At 39.4% G+C, this 27,804-nt stretch overlaps 1 protein-coding gene across 1 annotated transcript in view; it reads right to left on the minus strand.

Moving 5' to 3' along the window:
• The window catches only part of PIK3C2G (phosphatidylinositol-4-phosphate 3-kinase catalytic subunit type 2 gamma), a 194,332-nt gene that overhangs the window by 42,141 nt on the left and 124,387 nt on the right, over positions 1-27,804 (minus strand). The window contains exons 24-27 of the mRNA XM_071422100.1: positions 17,387-17,543; positions 12,962-13,071; positions 5,118-5,310; positions 4,341-4,462 (exon numbers count right to left, since the gene is read on the minus strand). Of these exons, the coding sequence (XP_071278201.1) occupies positions 4,341-4,462; positions 5,118-5,310; positions 12,962-13,071; positions 17,387-17,543 (582 nt within the window). The remainder of the gene's footprint in view (positions 1-4,340; positions 4,463-5,117; positions 5,311-12,961; positions 13,072-17,386; positions 17,544-27,804) is intronic.

Below are 27,804 nucleotides of genomic sequence, written 5' to 3' on the forward strand. Positions count from 1 at the left end.
ATCTCTGATCTCAGCCCAGAGTTGACATATCCTTACCACAGAACATTGAGCACCAAAGCCTTACAGCAACAATGTGACATTTGATGAATATATCATTGCTAGCATTTTTTTACTTCAGCTATTTAGAGTGTAGATAAGGTTTTCAGAGTAGGCCCCTGATCCCATATCTAATTTCAGGTACTAGCATAATAAAAATAATCTATGAAAACAAACGATCATCACACTAACAAAATCAATCCCAGCAAAAACCAATAACAATAAAAATAGCAAAAGTAATGTTCTTGCTGAATTTTTATTAAGATGAATTTAATTTTGGGTTAGTAAATAAATTACACATGCATAGAATGGCCTTGTGTCAATTTTCAAATACTTTGGTGGTTGAAAATGTCAAAACCTCCCATTTTTTTACTTGAATCATCTTTGCATTTTAGAGACAATGCATATTGGATCAGGCAAAAGGTTAGAGTTTTAACAACACACATAATCAATTTGTATTAACCTTGCCCTGACAAAGGGTATTTATCTCCCAGGCTGAAGGAGCATTAGAAAAGCTATCTGTGTTAAATTGCACTTAATGGGCTTGGTGATACGGATTGCTAATAGCAAGATTCATAATTAACATTATGCTTTATGTCCTCTAATGTATGAGGCAGAGAAAGGTAGAAGTTTTCACCTGGTTGTATTTCATGTCCCACCACCACCACTGTAAATAGTCAAGGGTGCCTTGTTTACAAACCTCGTTCTTTTCTGCTGATGCCTTGTGAAGACTGAGCTAGAACAGAGGCTGGACAGAGCTAAAGAATAAAGCAGGGATTCATTCAAAGGATCTCCTCCATGGATCCACCTTGGGCAGCACAAGAGCCCAGCCAGGGCTGCACCCAAGATGAACCAAAATGGCACCAAAATGCACCAGCGCTCCCGGGGTCTCTCCCTTGGATCAGTTCTGCTCCATTTGCATCTTGCAGTTCATTGTCCCATTCCAGCTTTAGCCCCTGCAGTCCCATCCTGCTTGTTTTTCTCTCTCCAGCCCACGGTGTTTGTGCTCTTGGGCTGAGATTTGGATCATTTGTCCTTGGTCCCCAGCTGGAGCAGGAATTGTTTTGTGTCCCTGCTCTGACACAAAAGAGAGAGCTCACCATCCCCTGATATGAAGCCCAGACCCACACACTAAAGCAGCACAGAATGTGAAAAATATAAAAGCTAAACCTGAGGCATCACTGCTGTGAGCTTTTTTTTATCCAACAGATCTCAACATATGTCTGAAGGGTTCAGACAAAGGATCTGTCTGGTTTGTGGTACACTTGGCCAGCCTTTAGGAAGGCAGCTGCAAAATCCTATAGAGAAAACTCAGCTCTGGTGTGATTTAGTCTGGGATTAAACCAGAGAGGGAGCAGGATGACATCAGCATGCTGCATGTATGGATGAACTTCTGCTGTCCTTGCCCATGGCACTGGAAGATCAGGGTTCACTTAGGGGCTGCACAGATGGGTAGCAAGAGGACACTCTTCCCTCAAAATCACAGTGGCAGGACACACAATGAGGAGGGAAAAGTGACACGACCCTGGCTCATGACACATGTGAACAGCACAGATAAAAATAGAGCCCAGGTCATCTGGCACACAGAGGCTTCTTTCAAGGGCTGGGAGAGGAGAACAGTTTGGAAGCAGCTTAAAATGAATCAGTCTGTGTAACACAAAGAGAGGGCTCTGGCTGGAGAGTGCAGACCCTCAGAAGATGCACCCAGAGCACAGTGGCCAAACAGAGGACAGAGAAACTGCAGATTGATGGCCCCAGTGACTGCTGGAGTGAAGGACAATGTGAACCTTGTGGTGGCACTGAACCCTTCTTTTAAAGCCCTGCTTGCCTTTGTTGGATCATGGCTGTGCTGTAAGTGGCCTTGCCCTTGAGAGTGCATTTGTGTTAGAAAAGGTGAACTTTCTAACCTGATACTTGGCATCTTCTTTAAATGGATCAGAAAAATATAAACTTGCACCATGTGCAAATGTCCTACACAGAACATTGCATTTCCTACTTGTCTGAACAGTGTTCTGTGTATCAGTTATGTCATCTACAGGTTTTGTTGGGTGAAAAGATTGTTGGCACTTTACAAAACAATAATTAAACACAATTAATACCCTCAAAAAAATCAAAAGAGAAGGATGGTGCTAGAGTGCAAGGGCAGCTGTGTTTCTAACTTTTAAATGTGGGCTGAATGAATACATGTCAATAGCAAAATTTCAGATTCTGGGAACTCTGAGCTTTTGCCATGTGTTTCTTACGATACACTCAGTATTTAGCACTCGTATGAAGCACTCTCATATTTCGTTGTTTTCTCCTAATGAGACATGAATATGTACAATTCCATAGAATCATTACAAAGCAGAAACCAAGTCCTTTCTGTTAGCAGTTCCAATTAATATTCTAGCAATATTAAACATTTAAATTTTTTAATCAGACACTTTTAAACTGATTTTGTGATTACATTGTGGAACAAGGCTTTTTCCTTCCTTTGAAGCATCTGGCATCAGCCAGAGCTGGAGCTTTGTAACACACAGGCAGACTAATGGTCTGATATGGAATGGCAGTTTCAGTAATAACTTCCTATAAAGAAATAATTAAGTTTTTATTATTAGAATAAAATCTGGGATACATGAAAAACCTCCAATTAATGAAGTTCTGTTAGAACACAACACAAAATTATACCATTAAAAAACATGCCTATCAAAAACCACCATAAAATGAATTGTTTTAACACAATCTTATGGACAGATCCTGCAGTGACAGGATACTGCTGGGACTGAATTATGGCAATAAAGCACTGGAGCTCCTAGAGACAGCCTCAGTATATGTAGATTTACCCTCAGTGAGTTCTGAAGTGCTCTTTAGCTGTGAAAATGTTGCAAAGGATTTTATCAGAGGTAGATTTATCTGAGAAATGACTAGTACTATTTTTGAAATTCACTACAGGGTTTCTGAGGTTTATGTGTTTCTGAAGAGAAATGTATTTTCTTTTCAAAGGGCTCTGCTCACCACAGGAAAAATTCATAAACAGGTCCTTGTTAAATATTTTATTTTACAACCCAATAGTTAGCCTGCAATATCTCCAAATCAAAACCATGATTCAAACAATTTTTTTCAGTATTTGTTTAGTGAAATTTCAATTCTCACCAGCTGCTGCAAACCAGTTCATGTGAGAAAGCCATAATGAATCAAATTGGAGTCAATAAAATCCCCTCAGGCAGGAGACAGATTCTCTAGAATTAACTAACCTTAAGCCATTTTTTCAGAATGCTTCTCAGGAGCTCAAGGGAATATCAGCTTTGGATCTGAAATTCATGGACTTTAAGTTCAAACCATGTTTGTGGCTATTTACTTCATGTCAAATCCAAAGACCTTTCTCTTTTTCAAGCCTATCACTTAAATCTCAGCTTGGTTTAAGTAAGCTGCTGGTACTTTAGGCCAGATTTATGATGTTTTTTTGTAGATTGAGCTTGAAGAAGGGCTTGTACCAGGTGAGTCAGAAAGATTATCTAAGAGAGGACTACTTTGTACTCACTGGTGTACGCAGTACAAGGTATATCAAATATGTAGGAAAAACCACTTGTATTTCTAAAGCCATGGACAATCATTACATAAGATAAAGCTGGTTTATGTAAGACAGAAATAAACCATGGGACTCACTACCCCAGGAAACTGTAAAGAAATAACTTTCAGAAAATGAAAAGCGGGAAAGGACATGCACATGGATAGAAAGTAATATTCAGAATTATTGCAACTAATGACAGCAGATTTTTCAAAGGATGTTAAACTGAATTATGTGAGGCACAAAGTGTTGGGCTTGGGGGCAGGACAGTACATAAAATTATTGTGTATTTCTCAGCTGGGGGAATGTGTACCATGTTGTAAAAATGTTCATCATGGCACTAGAGTCAGAGATTTCTGTTCTGACCCATTGTGAACATTCCTACATTACTTTGACATATGGATCTTGCCATAAGTTTTGATAAACAAAATGAAGAAAGTAAAAAACTATTAGAGGTGCCTTCAATTAAGTCAACACCACTTACCCTTTAATTTCATGAGTAGTTTTTTTCAGGCCCAAGCTGTTCCCCTTTTCTCCTCCCATTAAAAAAAGGAACAATAAAATATAAATCTTAGACTGCCACAATGGCCTGTGATTCAGTTTCTTCTGAGGCCGAATAGGAGGCTTGATAGAATATGTCTCTCTGCCTTTGTGTTTCTAAAAATACATCTGCTGTGAATATTCTCACAGATTTATCTGAGCACAGAAGAGAGAACCACTTAACAGCAGAATAACATTGACTATTATGCTGCCTTACTCTGGGAGGGCATGAGATGGGAATTGCTTCTGGAGGTGGCTGTGAAGTTTTGAGAACTGCTGGAATGATTTTTCCACAAAGGTGACCACGTTGCAGGTCTGCACCACCTGGATGAGGTAAACCTGTGTTGGGGGAAAAAGAGAGACAGAGCAGAGAAATGATCAAAGATACAAATTAAAAAAAAAAAGTACAAGAAAACATATAGGGTGATTTCAACATATTTCAACATATAGGGTGATTTCAACATATAGGGTGATTTCAAAACATATAGGGTGATTTCAAAACATATAAGGTGATTTCAAAGCAAAACCTTCCTTTAATGTACTGCCAAGTGCCAGAGAATTCAGTTTGTAATTCATAGTCCTTGCTGCACAGGAAGAGAAACTTGCCTGGGTAGCATACAACTCAAACACTGAAAGATCACTGCAGTGTGTGAAAACTAATAGTGCACCATTAAAGCATCATATAACAGCCTCCAATTTCTATTAGGTTTCCTAATTTTGTGCCATGCTTTCCTTCTGGATGCTTTAATTAGCTCTTGATTTATTTTTCACTATAGGGAATGAACTGTTCTCCTTAATGGCTCCCTGCAAATATCTGTCTGCCTGGTGCTTTTGCTCTCTGGTAGCTCACTGCTTATGGCACCACTATTCATCCCATGATGGTTTTAATGGAGCACAAGCACATCTCTATAATGGAGGAGGGAGAGTGCATGAGTTCTTAGAAGTGTCATTAAAGATCAGGCAAATGAGGGCAAGCATAGAAGATAATACATACAGGGTCAGGCTTTCTGCTGAATCCCAGAATGGTGGCCCTTGCAATTGACCTCTCTGTGTCCAGCATCATCCATTCCTGGGGGACACTCTCTGGAGCTGGAGGCTTTGCAGAGCTCCCCACTGGCATCTGCATGAGTGTGTGGATCAAGTTGTTGAGTTTAACAGGAAAGCACTCCAAACTTTCCTTTATTTTCCTGAAAAATGAACAAACAGAAGAGGTGCTATTCATGCCTTTTTCTTCTTCCACTCCATGACCCCTCTTTTTATGGATCCAAGTCCAAAAAATCCCAGATTCTAAAGCCTACCTCACATACCCCCCACACACCAGTCACTGCTATTTGCACTGCAGCACATCCAGCCCCTGAGCTCTACTGCTTAAAGGAGTGCTCTTGCCACAACCTGCCTCAAGGCTTAGCTTGGAGCAGCTATTCCTCACGAGCTGGACTTCTTTCAGACATCAGAACATTTCCAAGTGTGTTCTGAGGAGTCCCAGGGTTGAACAGCACGTGTTCATTTTGCTTCCAGGAGAGGAGGCACTAGTTTTGATTATATTTATTTTTGGTTACACTAACCTCACATGGGCTTACACGTGTTTGAGCAAGGCTCTTGGATTCAATTTGTGATTTAGCTGAGCATGATGTGTTGCTAAATCCTCTACCTAGCTCTTAAAAGCTCTATCCCTGTGGAACTGCTTAAGATGAATTTAAAAGAAAAAAAAAGAGAAATTTTCTCCTGGTATCTCACTCCATCTCATGCCTGTGCAAGGGGAGCCAGAAAACTGTTTTGATTGCCTTGAGTTTTGAGATCTTTCATCAGAAAAGACACAATAGATTAAAAAAACCCCTAGATAAACATGAAGATATATACTGCAAATGTGAGATTGAACTCGACTTGAGAAATAACAACCCAAGATAATCAAAGGTCTTTGAAGAGTGAGATGCAGTACTCTTTAGAAACACTTCTCTCTTGAATTCGATTGCTGATTGAATTTTAAGACCTATTAACTTCTGATGGTAATGTTTTTTTGTTTCCCTGCTTAGTTCTACAGCTCTCTGAAGGTATCCTATATCTGTTCTGATTTTATAGAACAACAACCCATTAATTTCAAAATGTATGGCAGCAAGCCTTCTACCAAATTGTCAGGGGTTTGCTGTGTTTTTTTCTCTTTTCTTTCTTTCTCCAGGTTTTGGATTATATCTAACAAGGTTACAAGGGCTGACAACATCCTTAACCACCTTCATCATGCCTTGTCCAAAGCTGAGCAAATGCTCCACCTGTCATTTCAGATTAGATTTTTATTCATGGGTTTCTGTGAGAGGGTTGGAATGCGTAGTGCAATCATTTGAAATCAAGTCCATTCATTGCATTAGCCTAATTTCCATGATCTCAGATGCTCTGGCTAAAGTTTGCAGCTTCACAGATTAAACCAAACCAGAAAGAATAAGGAATATTCTACCTACAGGTATCTCCCCAGCTCACCTCCCTGAAATTCAGATTTTATTCAAAACAGGGTGTGAATTTATCATACACTAATTAGGGATAGTAAACTGAGGAAAGATGTATATGTTCCTCTTAATGTAATACAAGGAAAGGTACCTCAGAATTGATTTGGTTAATTACCTTAATTATTAATTATGTTCTTCAGAAACAGACACAAACTATTTAATGAATTAAACAAATTAACACACTGAGTAAAACAAGAAAACAAATCTCATTTCAAAATATTAGTACAGAATCAATTCAGTGATGATTAACCAGGCTGCATCAGGGGTGAACTCTTCCTTTTTAACTCCTCTGTGTTTAATTTAATGTGTAGCTTAAACACTTCCTAAATCACTGAGACATTAGGTTATAGAGTCTGTAACTGGCCATATTATGGCACAGCGGTTAGGGAATTTGCCACATTAGTATAAGAGGCACAATAACTTTGCAGCTAAACACACTGCATTTTAATTTACATAAAACAGGCCTCAGCTTGTAAATTACTAGTAATTCAGACATCATCACTACATATCAGACTACCCTATTCCTTTCATGGGGCCATTAGGCTTCTAAAATACTTATAAAACCCTGATTGCTAACCACATCCTTTAGATCTAAAACAGAGCCTTGTGTTGTCATCACTGCAGATTTTCCCTCTGAGTTATTTAAAATTATTACGTCTAAAATCAAATAAGAACAGAAGTATGAGTTGTTTTCTCCCCCTCTCTGTTTTGCCTGCATGCAGTCCTCTTTGCCAGGATAGAAAACATTAAGCAAACCTTATTACATGTAATCAACAAAGAAATCAAGGCCTCTTGGCTATTCTGTGTCTCCCCAGCAAGGTGGAACAACTCTGCTTGTGGCTCTCTGCATTTTCTTTCAAGGGCAAATTGGCTTGAGGAAACCCTTTTTCCCAAAAGCTGGTTCTTAACTAAATATGGGAGCAATGGGGTACATCAAACCTGTGTGTCTTACCTTTTTGAGATTTTGCAGTTTATTTTTGGCCTGGATCAGTTCAGTGACCCAGTTTATCACATTGTGGTACCCAACTCCCCTTTCTGTTGGCATTTTTAAAGTTCATCCTGAGGACCAGTGGTGGAAGTTTCTCCTTGAACTCTCCCAGATCCCCATACACCTCCTTTTCCCTAGCCACATTAAGCTTAGCAATAGTTGAAAGCAGTAAGGTCATGGGTATTCTCTGTAAAAATCCTCCTCTTGCTCCCTGGCCATTACCACCTTTACCTGTGCCCAAAGCTTTGCCTTCACAAAGGTGACAAAAAGTTCCTTATTTATTTGAGAGCTCTGGTAGCCCAGGCTGCATAGAAAATTAGTGCCTGATGGTCTAAAGATTGCTAAACTAAGTGAACAAAGAGTATTAAAAGTCCAAGTTAATCAGAAGAAAATTGGAAACTGTCATTAACTAGAGTAACATTAGCAGTGAATCCAAATATTGCCAACACAGTTTTCAGGGAGAAAAATGCTATTTTCCACATGACAATAACTGTTTACCATGCAGATTGGTTTCTGACCTACTTCTCAGAAAAGAAAGTTAAATATCTGGGATTATTGGAAAGTAATGACTTTCTGCTTTCCACCTGCTGAATTGACTTTGAATTTCAGATTTGGCTTCTTTCTTTCTACAGAGCTGTCAAATTACAGTATCAGGTAAAACATGAACAGACTGTCTGGCTGCTTGTGTAAAAGGAGATGGATGAAAAGCTTGGCTGATGTTTTCACAAGTGCCTAGTGGTAGTTTGCCACTTTAGTTTTAGGAAGCAGACATTCCTTATGGGACTTCTGAGGGCTGGTGCTCAGATTTTTCAGGACAAACCAGCCTTTATACACAGCACATACGACCATTATTACCACCTAGTTTTTAAGATTTTAACCTTGGTGGATATTTCTTTATCTTTCTTGATGATATCCTGCTTCTCATTTCCATCTAGGCCTGAAAATCATTTAGAGTATAATGAGCAAAATTTATTTTCATGGGATTCTCAGATGTTAATGGAGAGTGTTCCATTTATAGTCCACATTTCCATCCATGAATTCACCAAGCTCCATTTTAAAACAAGTTGAATAGTATGCCCCCATATTAATAGAGTTTTCCACAATATTACTGCTTTCAGCAACAGACCTTTTATAATACAAATCCCTCAAAAAACATAAATTCAAGTGGGAAGTCTGCCTCCTGTTCCTTCGGGGCACATACACCACAATTTTACAAACTACTTGGACATCACTGAAATAAAGTTTAGTGTTATAGTTTGGTCCATTCCCTTTCAGATGCCACCAACTGCCTCTGTGGTTCACCTTTTTGAGAAATTTCTTGCTGAAATACCCTCAGCCACCTGAGAAACAGAGTTGACTGATCAATTTGAGATCAGAATCATGTTTTGAGAGGAGTTACTGTGGATTGTCCAGCTCGGAGCTGCTGGCATTTGTGGTTTGGAGTGGATGTGCTTGACCTGAGCAGAGAGAGGTACCTAAAAAATGAGTCCATTAATAACTAAACAAAGCAGCTGACCCAAGCAGCACTCCCCTCCATCAGGCTGCTGAAGATATGCACTGTGCTCCCCTGGTAATTGTCAGATCCACCCTGCATCTCTTATTCATGGGTTTCTGTGAGTGGGTTAGATTGCACACTGCAATCAATTGAAATCAACTCCATTCATTGCATTAGGCTAACTTTATGCTCTTAAAACCAATTTTAAATACACATCCCTGTGCAGGCACATTAAAAATGTCAGGCAGCCTGCCCCACCATGATGACATTTGAAGACATCTGCAGAAAACCATAGAGGAAATTTATATCCAGAGGTAAGATGGGTTTCCAGTTTCTGATAAAACTGTGCTGTCAGGGGAAGAGGAAAGGAGGGAGGGGTAAGGATCAAATTGAGTTTCAAGGATCAAACTGAGTTCAGGGCAGATGCTGGAGAGACAAGGATGTTTCATTTGGCAGTAGGTGCACAGGACTGCCAAAGAAACACAGAAACTCTTGTTTAACTCTCAATTGGTGCATTGTTTATCCACAAGTGAGGCTGTGACCTTGCAGAGGGCTGTGAGGCTGAACGCTGCTGCTCATCAGCTCAGAACAGGGGACTGACCCCATGTGGGAAGGGCTGCACACAAATGACACCACAGACTGCTGCACATGACTTAAATCAAGTATGAGAGCAAAGGAATTCAGTAAAACACAGAATGTTTTAGGAGCCTGGAAGGGGTCAGTATGTTACAGTCCAAACCCCAACCCAATTGCTCTGCTGGCCAAAGAGGTGACGGCAAAGACCAAATCAACATCGTTCTGCCAGGAGCTTTTGTGACACCATTCATCATTTCATGCTGTTCCTAAACAACACTAGGGCCAGTGTCAGTGTAATTGCTAAACCAAACTCAGGGAATTGCTAAAAGCAGCCCATTTCTACAGAAATACAGAGGAATGCTGTTCTCCTGTTTCCACTAGCAGAAGATTGGGATGTTCTGTGGACACGTTATAGGATTGAATCTGGAAGATTACAATAACGATCCTGTACTTAGAACAAGAAACACCTTTCTGTTGGCAACGTTTAACATTCCAACTCTTCTTGTCTAGAAAAGAGCTTGTAAAAAACAATGAAGTGGTTTTGGAAGCAATTATAGAGAAAAAGGAGTTACAAATTGCAAGGGATTTGAGAACTACTAGAACTTGTGCTAATAATTGGAACTTCCAATTTCCTTGTCTTTCTAAGGGCAGTTTGAAAAATAGGTACAGGAATAAGCCGAAAAGTATGTAACTGGACTTTTTATCCTATCAATATTTTGTATAAGAAGGAGATAAGGAATAAAGATGATGTAGCTCACAAAAATCTCAATATATTTACATTCCTAAAGCCAAGTTGGAAATTGTTTTTTACAGAGGGGAAGTCTCTGCATGGATCTGGGTATGAGGCCATCCCAAAATCTTTATTTTGAAAAATGCCTGTATACAATTTCCAGAAGTTAAAATCCTACCAGACATGAGCCATGATATTATTCCTGTGCTCAAACATGTTGAAATGCTAATTAATTTTTTGAATTAACAGAAATAACATTCTAATGAATAGAAATTAGAATAAAGAAGAAAAGAAAGAGAAATGAGATCCATGGAAATTCATGAACCAATGTAAAGGGATTTTCTTTCAAATGAGCACATATAATAGAAACAAATCCTAAGAATATTAATGAATAAAATATGCACTCTAGCAATACCTGTCTTTTCTATGTGATGCAATGATGGACAATAACAAAGCTTCAGCATTTTCAAGGAAATTGGAACAATAGTTCTGGAGTTCACAGGATGCATTTTAGGAGAAAAAGCAGTTTCAAATAAGAACAGAGCCCACAGAACAGCTAATTTGTTGGAATTGAGTGGAATTTCCTTCATTTCCTTAGCACCATCACTAACAAGAAATCTAAGGGGAAGAAGGACATTCTGGCTCCTGAGTCCTACCTATAGTGTCTGTGAGCTGAACAGGATTTCCTAAGGCTAACACAAACCTCTACCAGGCATCAAAGCACACCAACTCTTCCAAATTCCATATTCTTTTTTTTAAAATGTCAGTATTGAATGGGATTTGCTTCAAGTCTCAGCTTCACACTAACAGTATGGGTCTTGTCCAGGCTTGTTCCTTTCTGAAATTATTCTGAAAATGTTCTTTTCTCATGTCACTTTATGTGGCCTTGCTCCACATGCTTTGGCTGAGGAAGACTGCAGGTGAATTCCCACCCTGAAGTCCCTAACTCTCAAATGAAAGTGTGAAGATCCAGCTCTGGCCTGAACCAAATCTTCATCCCGACTCTTCCTTAAGCAAGGCTGCAGTGATGCCATCCCATAACTGACTGAACTGGAAGCTGATCCTTTCCACCTCCAGAGGGGCACCAGCTCTGAGCTTTGCATGCCACTGATGCAATTTTCACTCTGAAAACACTGATTTTCCTGCTTGTTTTTTATATCCCAGCCCCTTTTCACTAACTACACAAAGTGGGTATTTTACCCAAAAGAGACAGACACAACCACCTGAACTAGTTGACAGAATCAAGACTTCTACAGTTTAATTAGAAACTGCATGCTTCCTATTTGAAGTGGAAATTTAAGTCTGTAATTTGGGAATATATGAAATTTTAAAGGAAAGGATAAGGTAGGAGTTGATGGTGAATGTGAAGCTGTAATTAAATTTTAAAGTATAACAATCTTGCTAAGGGGCAGGAGTGAAAGCATATGAAAAAAGCAAGTGCTACAGGAAAAGGAACTTAGTGCTATGCTGTGTGTAAAGTCATGGAACAATAGTTTTGTTTGACAAGTTTTTCTCTTTCTTTTTTCTCAGAGAAATGTCACCCTTAGAGTCTCTAGGTCTCTGCCCCAGCCTTCTACAAATTTGCTGCCTTGCTCCAAACTTGGTTCCTCAGATTGTAGCAGATTCTAGTGCATAGAAAGGAGACATATAAACAGCACACTCTTAATTTCCCAAGACTTTCATAAGGTCAGAGGAGTCTGGGTCATTTTCCACGTGTAGAGGGTGCCCAGGGAGCATGAATTCATAGTTCTTGGGAAATGATGGTGCTGCTCAGGGCAGACCCTGACAGGAAGATTTTGCCTCATGCTGTGCCCAGAACTGCAGTGGGTTTCCAGTTCCAGAGAAGTCTGCACTCACTCCATCTACAGCATCCTCACAGCAACAGCTGGAATTACAGGTGATGCAGAGCTGAAAGATCAGGACTGAGGTTCTTAGACTGACTTTATGCACACCAGCTGCAGCTCCTCCTCATGAATCCCCAGGTTTCATTATCCTAACACAACTGGAGCTTTAAATATATCTATATTCACACACAAGGCTTTTCTGTGATTGATCTGTTGATCCAAGAACCAGCACAGTTTTGCAGATGGAGAAACTATGACTAGCAGAGGCAAAGCAACATCTCTGAGGCAGCACAGAAGGTCAAAAGAGGAAGAGAAAAAGGAGAAAAATGCAGAAATTGAAGGCTCTCACTCAGACTATTAACAGGTTGAACCTCTTTAAGCAGTCTAAACCCATTTGCATGTAGCTGCTGCATTTAAAAACAGAGAAAACACTTGATACAAATCAGGATGGTTTCACCAAGAACGCCTAAGAAATCTCCAGGCACTGAGTAAGTGACTTGTTGCAAGTGTACCACAAATGCACAACTGTTTCTTCCACAAATTTAAGGAAACTGGTTATAACATGCATAAGGAATGACTTTTTAAAAGTAAACACGTGAACATAAATTATCCTTTAGTGTAATTTCCCTGATTAAGCTTCTAACATAGGAGCAAAATTGCTCCATGCCTGAGGAAGACAAGGTTTCTGGGAAATATTCTGTTTTTACCTTGTAAAGTAGCTTGTAGCCTGGAGATCTGAGTCCTGAGGACGGAGGTTATCATACACATATTTCAGATCCTGGATGCTCTTCAGCTCAGGTAATCCTGCATGCAGCATCTAAACGTAAATAATATTAGATCATTAGTCCACTGTTCTATTGAAAACAAATTTAAATGAAACAGGCCCAAGTGAGAGAAGGAAGGTTTTACACCAAAACAGTCTTGTAGAACAGTTTTGCTGATCTGAAAAGTGATTCTGATGCTAGAGAAATGCCTGGAATAATAAAGTGAATATACTGCATTGTAAACCTCCACCTGGAGGAGGCATGGGTCAGAATCAATGATCCATTGTAGTTATTTATTTGCTTTTCTAACACCATAACCTCAAGGTGTGCACGGCTAAGCCTTCTTCAGATCCTTCTAATGGAGATAAAGGGAAAGTGACCAAATTCAGCCACCTGAACAATAGTAAGCAGATTTCTGTGGTTGTCTTAGCCCTAATTCAATTTAGCACAACATCAGCCTCTCATTTGTAACTCCTGTTTCCACCAGCTCTGCTCTGGGCTCCTCCTGCAAAGGGACCACAGATTCACTCCCTTTACAGTCAGAGCAGTGATGCCTCAGGTGTAACTTTTATATTTTTCAGATTCTGTGCTGCTTTAGTGTGTGGGTCTGGGCTTCATATCAGGGGATGGTGAATTCTCTTCACAGAATAGGGAGAAAAAAACAATTCCTGCTCTAGCTGGGGACCAAGGACAAATGATCCAAATCTCAGCCCCAAGAGCACAAACACCGTGGGCTGGAGAGAGAAAAACAAGCAGGGTGGGACTGCATGGACTAAAGCTGGAACTGGACAATGAACTGCAAGATGCAAATGGAGCAGAACTGATCACAGTGAGAGACCCCGTGAGCAATCGTGCATTTTGGGGCCATTTTGGTTCATCTTGGGTGCAGGCCTGGCTGGGCTCTTGTGCTGCCCAAGGTGGATCCATGGAGGAGATCCCTCTTATAAATCCCTGCTTTATTCTTTAACTCCAGCTAGTCTCTGTTCTAGGTCAGCCTTCTCCAATATGCAAATGGAGCAGAACTGATAAAAGCGAGAGACCCCATGACCTGCTGTCCATTTTGTGGCCAGTTTAGGTTATGCTGCCCAAGGTAGATCTCTTTGAGGCCTCCTAATAAATCTCTATTTTATTCTTTAGCTCTGTCTAGTCTCAGTTCTAGGTCAGCCTTCACAAGACATCAGGAGAAGAGCTTCTTCAGACACTGATTCATGGCAGGAGCCCTGAGTGGGCATTGAGAGCTGCCCTCTGGAGCAGGTATCATTCTCCATGGATGAGGGACAGAGCTGTTCTAGTTAGCCAGATCAGATTCAAAAACCAAATAATATCAATATTCCCCTTGCAAAGGAAAAACTTGAGGAGATTAGACAGCCCAGTGTGTCCAATTGCCCATGCAGCTCTCTCCAGGCATTTACAAATGTCAACAACAATAAAATCTACTCTCTTCAAAACCTACTGATTTTTCTCTGCAATCACAGCAAGTTGAGAGTGATGGGTTTTTTTGTGTGTAATGCAGAAAAACATCACTCCTTCAGATTGCACAGATGGAAATGTATCTGAATTTGCAGTCGCTACTGTGTATTTTCCATTGATATTAATGTCTAGCTCAGACAGAAAGTACCACTGAGTTTTTCAAGTAACAGCAAAGAAAAAAGGACACACTGATTTTATTTTAAGGTTATTCCTTCAAACATTCTCAACATCTGTACATTTTCTTTTTGGCATTATGAGGAAAATCTTCCTCAGCCCATTCCAAGCTACCACTGGAGAGTTAGATTGCTGTCTTCACAGAGTTTTGACTGGCAAGGAGCAGAGAGACAGAAAGCTCAATGAGGTGAATTTAAGTGGATTGACAGCAAGGACCATAACAATATTCAGCACTGAAGGACACACAGTGCTATTTATAAATATACCTTCAACCCATTTATAAAAGATGAGAACAACTTTTGCCCCCTTTGGATTAAAAAAAAAAAAAAAAAAAGTTGTTGCATATTGTTGCAAATTAAGCTCCTTGCCATTCACCAGGAAAGAGAGTAATAAAGTCCCTTTTAATAACTTTCTATATGAAAAAATATTTTTTACAGTAATGGCGTTTGCATTTCTTTAAAGTAGTCAGAAGGTGTTTGTGTCCTGCCTTCACCCTCTTTGTAATAGTTCACATCAAATCTTTAATGAGAGCAAAGCTGATGAACTACAGGCACTTACACAGCTGAACTCTGCCAGAAGACTCTTGGGTCTCCCACAGATGTTTCTGCTTTTGAAAGTGATGGAAACTTCATGGATTATTTCTTACTCCCAGTAGCAAATGTCAGTACAGCTTTAGAGACATGCTGCTCACCACCAAGAAATAACATTAATTCCCAAACTGGGCCAAAAATCCCTCCATTTGTTCATAATCATGTTTGCTCTAAACCACTAATTGTCACTGATCACCCAGGGTACAATTTACTATTCTGTGAGAATTCTGTAAACTCAATGTAATATTCTGTGATATACTGTTTTTCAGTCTTATTTTAATTTTTTTTTGAACCATGTTTTACAAATAGCATCTGGGAAAACAGAATGTGGGAGTAGAATTAAAGATTAATGATGCAGGTTTCCAAACAGGGAGAGAAATCTTAGACTTTAACTGATACAAAGAAGCAGTGATTAGTTTATCTTACCCCTCCATGATGACATCTGAAATTCTGTGTGGAAATGAATTCTAAGTGGAACTTCAAAGTCTATTTTTTTTTTTCTAGAAATGACCAATGGAATGGAATAATTTTAATTTTTACAATTTCTGACCAACACCCCACTTCAAGTGCAGAAACAGGCTCACCTTTCCAAATATTACTGGCAAAATCAGGTGCTCTCAAACTGGTCTTGTTTGTTTAACTCTTTTAGCAATGAAGAGCTCGTGGATGGGGTGTGTGTGTGCTGCCAGTTATTTTTCACTTATGAAGTGCAACGCAACTGACTGAACTGCAGCCCGCTGACAAATATTAATTCACATCTGGATGCTGACTTTTAGCTCAGCTCTGTTACCTCTGCTACAAGATCAGCAGGAACAAAAGATGCAGCATGTCCTGAATAGAGACAAACCTGAGCTTTGGCCAGGCAGAGAGAGCTATTTCAGAGCTGCTGCTTGGAGCATTTTCCTAACAGGCTCTCTATTATCCCAGGGTAATCTGACATCATCATCTCTGCCTCTTGCAGAAAGAAGGACAAGGAGATGGGGCTTTATTTGCCCACACAGTTTTAGGCAACCTGTTCAGAAATCCTGCAGGGATTACTGCTGTGGATGAGAACAGGCTGATCCTGAGCTTTCCAGAGGCTCTTTAACCTATTCAGGATCTCCTACAACTGCTTCCAGAGGAAAGTTGTGCTTTATGATGAGAATGCGGTTTTGTGCACCTTTGTGGCTACTAAGCAGCAAGTTCAAGAGATCTGGAGCAATCCTTCCTGCTCTGTGGTAGAGGATCTCTCTCAGAATCCCTGCATCAGAATCCATGGACAAGATGGAAGAGGCAAGGGGAGAGACTGCTTCAGTTTCTGTCTCCCACCCCCATTGAAAAACTGGAGATGGTAAATTGGTGTTTACAGAGCAACTTTTTGGCTGTACCCCAATCTCAGCAGCTCTGTTTATAAGGCCATGTAGGCTTTTTTATGCACAGAACACTCCCTTAGGTTGTGGGGCCCTGCACATAAATTCTGGATTGATATCTTAGCCAAGCATCTTAGCAAATATTAGTTGATGTCATATTCTTGTTGTACCCATGAAGAGGAAAATCATTAACCTTTCCCACACAAGTAAATAGAGGCATAAATCAGATATGGAACTTGCCACAGCACATAAATCAGTAGGAATACTTACTGATAAAAGCTCCTTTAAAAATCTATACAAAAGAATTTAAAAACCTGTGTCAATATGGGTGCTGCCCTTTATTTCCTGTGTTTGCATCCTAGGGAGGGACTGTGGAAATGTGCAACCCCCCCCATTGTAAAGGCATCACTAAGTACTGTCAGATCCCCCACCCTGTGAAATATTTAGCTTACTTTGTCTTGTAAACATGAACAGGGATGGTAAATTAAGACCTAGGAAAAGGGCTCAGTGAAATTCCAGAATGCAAAACTTTTACCCAGCTTCTTTTGCAGATTTCTGCTATTTTGTAAGAACCAATGCATTATAAAATGGAAAAGACACCAAGCAGCTTAGCTTTCCTTTTCTCACAAAATATTACTGAAAGTGACCAGCTTCTTTGCACGGGAAGTGCAGCACCTGGGCACCTGATACCTCCTCAAATCAAATCTACTGGAAGCAGCAGAGAGGTGGGGAAAGGGAAGAGAACGCCAGAAATGGACTTTTGTTTTCATCCTCGAGCTCCTTACCATCTCCAGCAGGTTCAGGAGTAGCTGGCTGTGTTTCCTGACTATGTTATAAGCTCGACAACAAAGCTCCACAAACTCCTGGAAACGCTGTGGGTTTTTCCCCCCCTCTGTTATGAAATACTCCATCTCTGATGTGAAGATGAAGGGAGCTCTGTCCCTGCAAAAGAGAACAATTACCTGAGAAATTTCACCCAAAATAGCTAATCATACAAGACAGTTAATAATTGCAACTCATTATTCACATTTGTGTTTTTCAGTATTACCTTCCTCATTATTTCATCTCTCTCTTTCTCAGGGTGGAAATCTCTATTGCTCTAAGTGGGACAGAGATAAGTTTGACAGCAAGAGCTTCTGAGTGAGAAATCCAACAACTGAACAAGTGTTTTCTTTTGGTTCTTCTTTGCTTTTCTTTTTAAACCCTCATTGCTTTAATTTCTTGACTCCATCCTGAAAGTGAATCTGGAAACAAGTTCTCTCTTGGTATTGAAATATTTAAAAGCTGTTCTCAAAGAGGGTGGGTTATAAATATCAACTCCCTACTAGGCAAGAAGGGAATTTAAGAAAAAACCCTACACCTCCACAATCCAACAAGAAGAAAACCCCAAGGTATGATGCTATCATTAAATATGCACCATTCTGAAGAGATATTTCTGACTCAGGTTCAAAGGGAATATAAATACATTGTCTTGTTTTCCTTACAGTTACTCTGTGTTCACCCTTGGGTAAATAAGGTGCAGAATCTGACAACATGGATTGCCTTTTTTTGTAATCACCAGCACAGTTTGTGGCTATGGCATGCTATTGCAGAAGAAAGCAGATGAGCCAGGCTTGTCCTAACAATCCTATCATTCAATAGTTCCAGAAAGGCCTGATAAACTGCATCCTCACACAGAAAAACCTACTGCAGTGATTTACTCATCCCCACTGTGTACACAGAACCATGTAAACACATCAGAAGGCTCTATTCCAAGGCAATATACAGTGTGTTAACCCTTAATTCAAAATAATTTTAAATAAACTCAGTGTTCTTGCCAAGTTCAAAAGCAGAAATAAATTTCAGGATGTCTATTTCTTGCTAAAACCTCAAACATGGGCTGAGTCAACCCATTGCTTCCTGATACATTCATAAATGAGACAGATGAGCCTTCCTGGGAGTTTTCCTCATCTTCCCATAAAAATGGCTGTCTTACTTTGCTGCAGAAAGAAAAACAAGTTGTCAGGTGATTATAGACTACAGCTGGAAGTTTAAGTCACAACAAATGCTCAGGTGGCCTTCCCACTTTTATGTTTGGAAAGGCTCCATGGCAGCCAACAGTGAATCCACAGCTCCCATGGTTGTCTTTCACCTCCAAGCAGTGCGGGCCACTGGGGTGGTTTTTAAAAAAACATAAAATTATTCAATACAGCAAAGTACTACTGGGCATGATAAAGTTCCACAATAAAAATTCTTACCCTCCACGTTTTTCTGTATAATGTAAGAAGTGAATTCACATTTGGAGAGTTATGTTAAACTGTTACACAGTTATTCTGGAGTTTTGTGCTGTAGATCTCAAAGAACTACAAACCTGTGTCTGTAACTGATTTCTGAGAGTTCAGGTTTGCCCAGAACCTTCTTTCACTCACTCACTTGTCTTTTATCTTATTCTTTATCAGTGGTATTTGAATATATTTAATATTATATTAATATATTAATAATATATACTATAAATACATTAATATGAATTAATATAATAATACAGAATATAAATATATGGCATAATAAATATTATTAAAATAGACATTAAGTGTTAAATAAATTGATACAATTAGAATAATGAAATTCAATTTGTGGAAGCCCATAGGAAAGAGAGAGAGATATAGAAAATTATCAGTGTTAACACCTTGATGTATATGTGGATAGAAGGCCAATCTAAATCCTGATTTGAAAGCATTTTAGCATCTTGAAAAGGTCTAAACCCCAAATTTGTTCCTGGGCAAAAATATTCCAAATCAAAAAACTACCACCATAGATATTTTGTTCAAAATTCATATTTGATTTCTGATGCCCAACTGCATTGAGACACAATGACACCAGGAAAACACAGCCCCTTCTGAGCCAGTCCAAGTCTCCCACACTGAGCTACTTGAGCTGAAAATAGATACTGCAATCAGAAATTACTTTCCTGGAAGAAATACAGTGTTTAACATTGCTGGGTTGGGCTGTGGGCCAATGTCCCCATCATATAATGACTGCAAAATTAATCATTTCTCTTACTGTTGTTGCTAAAGGATCTGTGTGAATACATGACTTATATTTTAATATTTTTAGTATTTATAAATTAATTTTATTTGTGGGATGACTGAAATCAGTTTTACAAGGTTCTTAAATTTCTCAGTTTCTTTTTTAAATCTTTAAATTTCTCAGTATGTTTTAGAGCATATTCAGTTCTAGGGCATTAGGCCAGTCCTCCCTTGTCAACATGCAATAGATGATGTAGGAATTAGATTTCCCCAGTTCTGTTTAAGGTCTTTTACTATCAGAGCCTCTCCCTCAAGGTAAACCCTGCAAAACCTGGGTGCTGAAGCTCCAGAAAATAAGCTGGCTGTTCACAAAGGGAACACTTTGCAATGCAAAAAAAAAAAAAAAAAAAAAAATAGAACATGGGAAAACTTAGAATATGGGAAACAAGACCCACTAGAAGGAACAACACAGCCATTTCTCACAACAGCATTATAAAATAAAGTTTCAGTGGGAAGAGACACTCCCTGAACAGCACATAAAGGATTCTGGAAAACCAATTGACAGGATGAATGTCTGTGCACAGATGTAGAATGTTCCTTGCTGTTTTCACAAACTCCTTTGGATAATAATAAACCAGAAAGGAAAATTCTCCAGCAAAATTACAAACAGCCAAGTCCAGTCACTGTCCATCAAGAAGGGAAAATTTACATCAGCAAATAGAGGCAGTTTCAGCCTCCAGAAGGAGAAAAGCAATGGGTGCCCTGTTGCTGCCTGTACCAAACCCTGTGCAAATGGTGCAGTTCTGAATTTCTGTATTTAAACCAGGACAGCTTTAACGGGCAGATTTTCTGGGGCAGATTGCCAAGATCATATTCTTTTCAGGCTTTTATTGAGAATATAAGCAGTGCATCCAAAGGCCTGGTAACAACAGCCTTCACCTGGACCTCTATCACACAGCTTGCTCACATGGACTTATCTAGAAGTTACAAACATTAAATATTTTTTACCCAAAGCACCCTCAAGACCACAGCTAAGGCCTACAATACTTTACATGCATGTTTGATGACCAATGACTGTGCAACAGCCAATGGGACAAGACCCTCCTGGCCTAAAATCTGTATTGATACAACTTGCTGCCTCCATCAAACTGAAGAAATGCCTGGCATCAGTTTAAAAAAAACCTGCTATGATGAAGTACTTCCAAGGAAAAGCCTTTCACCATATCTCTGTAGACCAAAAGCTCTTTTTTTCTTATTTATGGTGTGCTAAAGAAATATGGAATTGAAGCATTGTTGAAAAACCTCCATATGTAATTATCATGTCTGGTACCATTATTTTTAGAAAAGAAAAGCCTCACTGAGAGAAATAGTATGGCTTGAGATTGACCAAGGATGTACAGCCAATAAAGCCCCCAAAATCATTAAAGCTACCTTATCACATCTTGCCTACTCTTTTCTTTCCTTTTTCTTTTCCCCCTCACTACAGCCCTAGATGAGATTAATGAACCCTTTGGTTTTAGAGTAGAAATCAGTCAAAAAGGCAATACTCCTGTTTATGACAGTCTGATTGCAATCCTGGACTTTAAAGACTTTACTATGGCTGTGACAAAAGAGTTTACTCAAGCCATTCAGTGAGAAACAAGGCTAATTCATGGGGGGTTTATTTTATTTTTTTTCCTTTTTTATTGGTTTTTTTTGCTTTTAGAGATTTAAGATTTTCATGAGAAAGTGTTTTGCAGTTCCTCTGGAGATTATGAATGTTTGGATGATAAATCATGAGAGGGGAAAAAAAGAAAGGAAACCTCAAGGAAATGAAGAGATCATCACACAAAAATAAACTTGGTCTGGGGTGACGGGAACATCTGCTGGGACTTCACTGTGGGCTGGAATTATGCTGCATTCCAAGAAAACCAGTAAGAGCATCAGGATTTGATAGGAAACACTAGATGTAAACTGATTAACAAAGCTTGTAAGGTCAACAATGGTTTTAGCTCTTCCTACTCTGAATCTCACTGTACAGAACATTCAAGAATCATACACAGACTTCTTTTTATATTAAGCAGGAAAAACACATGAGATAACCAACAACAAATGACCTCTGTTCTGCTCCAAAATAAGCTTCCCAATAGTGCACTTACGGAAAAGTCCAAGTCGTGCTCATTAATAAAATGAGATAAATCTGCTGTAGTCCAAGTTTTCACATGGACAGTGTGAGAAACCACATAGAACTCTGAAATTTAAAAATCAGCTGCTCAGCACTAAAATCCACCATGTATTCCCTGACTGCTTTTAAAATCATTTTGTCTGAGTCAAGAGTAACTGATAATATTCAGCATGACTATGTGGAATTTAGATGCATCCAATAAAATAGGAAAAGCTTTTAGGGAGTGCTTGACTGCTGACATCCTTTGCAGAAAAAGCCAAACGCTTATTGAAGAACACAAAATAAATGAACATGAGTGCTTATTTCTCTAAATCCAAGTGAAAATATTTAATCATAGTAATCATAGACATTTGTAGACACAGTAAAAAGCCATAATCAATGGCACTCTTTTTATATATTAAATAATGAAACAGGGAGCAACCATACAACACAATTCATCACCAGCAAACAAAGAAATATGCCTGGGCTACAAGAGATGCTCCATTTTTCTTCTTATCAGGACAAGATCATAAACATGCTTCTGGCATTCTTATTTAGCCTATTCTCAAAGATTTTTATGATAGACTTCTTCAATCTCCCTATCAAATTTCTGTTTCAGGATGTTCCCTCACAGCACTTCTTCCCCTAATGCCTAATCTAACTCTTGCTGGGCTTTCATCTTATTAATTCTTGCTCTTTCCTAAGAGAACATGAGGATCCCATCTCCCTTACAGCAGCCTCTAAAGTATTTGCAGACTATTACCATGTCTTTCCTCAATCTTCTGTTGACAACTGCTTCCACCTTTTCTCACAAGTCTTGTATTTCAGATGTCCAATGATTTCAATTGCTTTTTTTCTGGTCTCCTTGTAATTTCCCTGGGCTCCTTATCTCCATTTCTCTAAAAGTAAAAAATGTTAAAAATATTCCAGGGGAAGCTTTCCCTGGAAGTGCAAAGGAAAACAAAAGGATTACTTCAAATTTCAAGCTTCTCTATCCAATATCTTATAATCAACTTATATTTGGCTGTGGTAAAACTCTCAGATCCCTTTCTAAAGTCTGCTAATCCAAACTTTCACCACAAAACCTTGTACAAAGGGCCTCTACCAAAAAATGAACAAACACGTTCTGTGTCCCATCATAATGATACTAATGAAAATACTGAAAGATGCCACATGTAAAGATGTTCCACTTAGCATTTATTAATTCATATCCCGCCAAAACTTGAAAGATGTCACTAAACTGGACTAAGTCACCAACATCATGGTGGCACTTGCCTGGGAGGAGAGGCTAAGGAACCTGGGTTTGTTTAGCCAGGAGATAAGAGGTTTTCAAGAGGCCAAAGGGGATTTTCTTGGATCTACAGGAGGCTCTAAAACAGATGGATCCAGGCAAGAATAAGAGAGAAAACTGAACCAGCTGAAGTTCTCACTTGCCATTAAAAAATATAAAAAAATCCTCACTATGAGAAAAAGTAAATATTGAAACAGGTTGCCTTGGAAGATTATCCTGGGAGGTTTTAAGATTTAGCTGGACATAGCCTTGGGTAAACTGGTATGAATTTAGTACTGACCTCATTCCCATAACACAGAAAGATTTCTAATGCCCCGAGTATCCTTGCCTTAAGTAATCTACATGTCCTGGGCAATTAAAACTCACATCTAGTACTTTTTTACCTACATTCTTAAACTGAATTATCAGGCCTATACCAGATTACATGGCCTTAACTCTATATTGTGCCATTTCTGCTGCTGTTTGAGATATCTACTGTAAGAAAATATTTCAAACTACAATTCTGAAGCCTCATTTCTGATTGCAGTTTTACCCACAGTATTTTTTATATGATACATGTATTTCATATTATAGATCTGTATTGCATATTATATGTATATATATATGTATAATGTCTACCTTTAGGCAAAAGCATTAAACTAGAAAGAATTCCCTGAATTCCTTAGGTAGATAGTTCTTAAACTATTATGGTCTTATTTATTCATTAAGTTAATTCTTCTTTTATGCCTATCAAGTTGCTAATATTTTTTTTACTGTCACAACCTCAATGCTAGCTCTTCAGTCAAATCACTGTGTCGAACATACCCACTATTTTGATCAGCCATGAAAGCAGCATTCCACACATTGGACTCTCCTATTCTGAAAGATTGATGTATTCCTGTCAGTAACTGAATTGGTGGCATTGAGATTTAATCATGTTTAATAGATACAGTTTGAAAACAAGCTGTAGTCCTTGTCTAAGCTAAGGGTTCTGGTTGATTTTTCTGCTGACATTGAGTTTTCCCCTGTAAACTGAGTCAGAGCAGCTACTCACTTGTGCCCCTCTGCCTGCACAGAATGTGACTTTACTAAAACCCCTTTCTCTGTGGGCCAGTGCAAGCTGGTGAGTGGATAAATCCCAGAGATTTGGTCCTACCTGGTCCTGTAGGATTGCTGTGCTGACAGCACATGTCACAGCACACGTCACAGTTGAGACAGCTACAACACACAGAGTGTCACCACACAATTTCAGAAAGTTTCAACCCAAACAGGTAACACCAAAACTCTTCAGAAGGCTTCAGGTGTCTGCCCACACAGAGTAACACCAGACATCTTCAGAAGGCTGCAGCACCTGCCCTCCTTGTCCCTCAGCCCAGGCTTTTGTGCCCTGCTGCTGCAGTGCCCCTGTGTGCCCCTGTGCCCTCCATGGCTCGTTCCTGTTAATGCTGCTCACCTGTGCTGCACAGCTGGAGCCAATGAGGGATGATTGGGCACAGCCCCACCCCAATCACCACTGACTCTGTGCCTCCAAGTACAGGTCACAGTGCAGCTGACAGCTGAGCTCACACACGGTCACAGCTCCTAGGACAGACCCAGTACTTGCAGTGTGCTGCCGCAGGGACCCATCTGGAACCCTGCCATGGAGCAGGGAAGTTGGCAAGGCTCATCATGGGAACACAGGAACTCCCTGGAGGCACCTCTGGATGGATTTCACTGCAATCCCCAGTTCTGCCACAGCCTGAGCATAGGATTTATTCACTTAGGTCACAGAATTTCAACCATTCTTGCAGTTAGCTGGAAGATTCCTGAAAAGATCCTCCCTGAAAGAAGATCTGCTCTGCTTTAGGTGTCTTGAATAGTTTCAGACCTTGCCCTGTTGCCAACACTGACTGGTAAGGAAGCTCCCCTGTGTCCTTTGAGCTGAGCTGGGCTCCTCCATTCTGACAGACACAGCTCAAGCAGCCTGCACTCAGCCACCAGCAATCAGGCTGCAAAACAGCATCCAGGTGGAACTCAATCCTTTCCACCCTTCACCTCCAACACCCACATTTGGCAGTGCTCAGTGCAGCATTCCCAATGTCTTATCTACCATTTTCTAGGACTACCACATTTTCTGTGTTTGCTAGAGTTTATTACCAACCCTATTGATGAACCACTTAAGAGTTAATTCCCAAGGACATTGCAGCAATTCCTCTTGTTAACAGAGATTGTTGGACAATTGCTTTTTGTGTCCTGACTGGCCCTCAGCAGTGAAAGAGATTTTAAAACTGGGACCTAAAAGGTGCCTTAAAAGAAACAGAACAAGTGGGAACAGAACAGAACATAAGCCCTACCCATGGAATATTCAGCTAACAGGCCTTTTCAGTATGAGATGGATATTTAGAAAACACAGTAATAGATGGTTGCAGGGCATTTGTACATCACCAGGCAAAAGAGAGAAATAAACCAGTGATGAAGAAATTGAATTGCAAAGGAATTCCTCGGGGCAGGGGATGAAATCCTACATGAATTAAATACATCAGCATGCTTTCCAGTTAAGGATGAAGGACAAAGGGCAGAACAAGCAAAAGAAAAAAAAAAAAAAAAAGAAAAAAAAGTAGACCAAGAAACAGAGATTAATTTAAAAGTGCTTGATGTATACTTGACTGTGTATGAGAAGAGCTTCCCCTGAATATAAATGTATGTTTGAGTGCATGTGAGAACAGCTCCTTTGAAGATAAAAAATATGTATAGAAAGCTTTCAAAGGAAGGGGTGATACAACACAATGTTTCTGATGGGAGCAGGGAGGAGAAAATACACATCCCTATGAACAGTTACACTTTGAAAAGCATAACAAATAAAACCATAATCAAAATGGACAGTGACCAGGATGTCTTTCCCCCCTTTTCTTTCTCTTTTATTGTTAAACTTCCCATCTCTGGAGCCATATCCTACAAATAAATCTCAGGGTGGCTAACAGAATGACAAGGAGGAAAGAGAAGAGAGGAGGGGAATTTGGTAAAAAGTCACTTAAACATCTCATTTGCAGCCAGTCTCCCAAAGCAGAGGGAATTCTGCTGATGGCTCTGGAAGCATCAAGCAGCTTCTCTAGCCCATGTGATTATTGACAGGAATACCAAAAAACTCCTTCAAAAAAGTGAATACAGGAAAGCAGTATATGACACTCTTGGAGTGAAGGAAAAGCCAAGAAGGATTCTGAGAGCCGCAGCAGACAAGAACTGGTTTTCAGGAAACTCAGTTGAGCAGGAAGAACAAGGCTCTTGCATGAACAGAACTGGATATGGTCAAATCCACACAGACATTGTAGGAAAAACAGTGCCTCCCTTGATTGTCTGAGCACTCGGAAAAGGATAACCAAAAAAATTGAACATATGAAGCAGGCAGTGAACATAATTTACTCTGATTTCAAAGCATATCAAAGAAAGAAAGAAAGAAAGAAAAAGAAAGAAAGAAAGAGAGAGAAAGAGAGAAAGGCAAACTAGGATCGAGGCTCCATAAAGCCAAAGACAACAGAGTGCATCTGAGCTCCCTGACTGCAGTTTGTGCTGTTCATGTGTTCTCAGACTCAGCCTGTGCTCTTGCTGCTCAATTTGGGACAAATTTTTGACTTTCAAAAGTGATGGACTTCTTCTCTGATAAATTCAAGCCCCTTGCCACCTTGGAGATGGTGGCTGTTTCACCTACAGGTTTTTGTGCATTTTTCCCCTTTCATTCTTTATGTGGATGGCAGGATTTAAACATCTCTATAATCTTGTTAAGATCATTTGGGCTACTAAGGTGCTTTAAGTCATGAAATTAAATCTTTCCAGGGTTGCATCAGAGATTTTTGGAGGGTGGCATACAGCAAGTGCTGAAAGTGAATAGTGGCAAAGAACTAGGACTTACCATTTCACAGAAAGCAATAAATCCAGACCTATCATGTCAGAAAAATAAATATAAACTTCAGAGAATGAAATCTTAACACTGAAAATATCCACTAAAATCTTTCAACATCTAATACAGGTTGGTAGAAGTTTTCATGCACAAATTTAGGAAAAAAAAGTGATTATGCTTTCAAGTTTTTACTTTCAAGTTTTTGACTTTATGTGAGTACTCTAAAGAAAGTTTTAAAAGGGTAAAAAGCAAAAAGTAAAATGTGTTATTTTCAAAGTCTTCCTTCTTCCCCATTTTACCTTTTTTAAAAAAAAAAAAAACAAACCTTGATACAATAGAAAAAAAAAATGCAGATAGCACTTATTTTCCATGTCCACATCCCAACATTTCTGTTTTAGAAAGAAATTCCTGAAAAGATTTTTTTTATCAGCACTTCTAGTGAAACATTAACACACATTTTAGCTTGTTAACACTAAAAATGAAATGTGTTACTTTTAAAATAAAAAGAGGCACTACATTTTTATGTACTCAGATGTTGTGAAATCCTTCTCAATATAATAAAACACCAACCTAGGAAGAAAGTGTGGGAAACATAATTTTCCCATATTTTTGGAACTTCCCTAATAACTGGAATTTCCCAAAGGAATAGTCAGGCTGCCTGTAGTAATTAACTTTGTAGAAGAAAACCAGCTTAGCAGATTTAAATTCTGGGAAAGCCATGCCAAGAGCCAGGATTAGTTTGGCAAAGAGACAAGAGGGTCTCTGTGATTCAGATCAGGGAAATGAAAAGGCCAGTGAGTGCTGGGGGTAATCAGGATGACTGGGTTTTTAAGGAAAAGAATGGACCCTGATGTTATCAAAAGGTGGATTTGCAGTGTGCCATGAGCTGCACCACTTTGTGTCCTGCCACC

The sequence above is a fragment of the Agelaius tricolor genome, unplaced genomic scaffold (genome assembly GCF_023055355.1).
Source record: "Agelaius tricolor isolate 1412-34295 unplaced genomic scaffold, bAgeTri1.0.p SCAF_3, whole genome shotgun sequence".
NCBI classification, from domain to species: Eukaryota; Metazoa; Chordata; class Aves; order Passeriformes; family Icteridae; genus Agelaius; species Agelaius tricolor.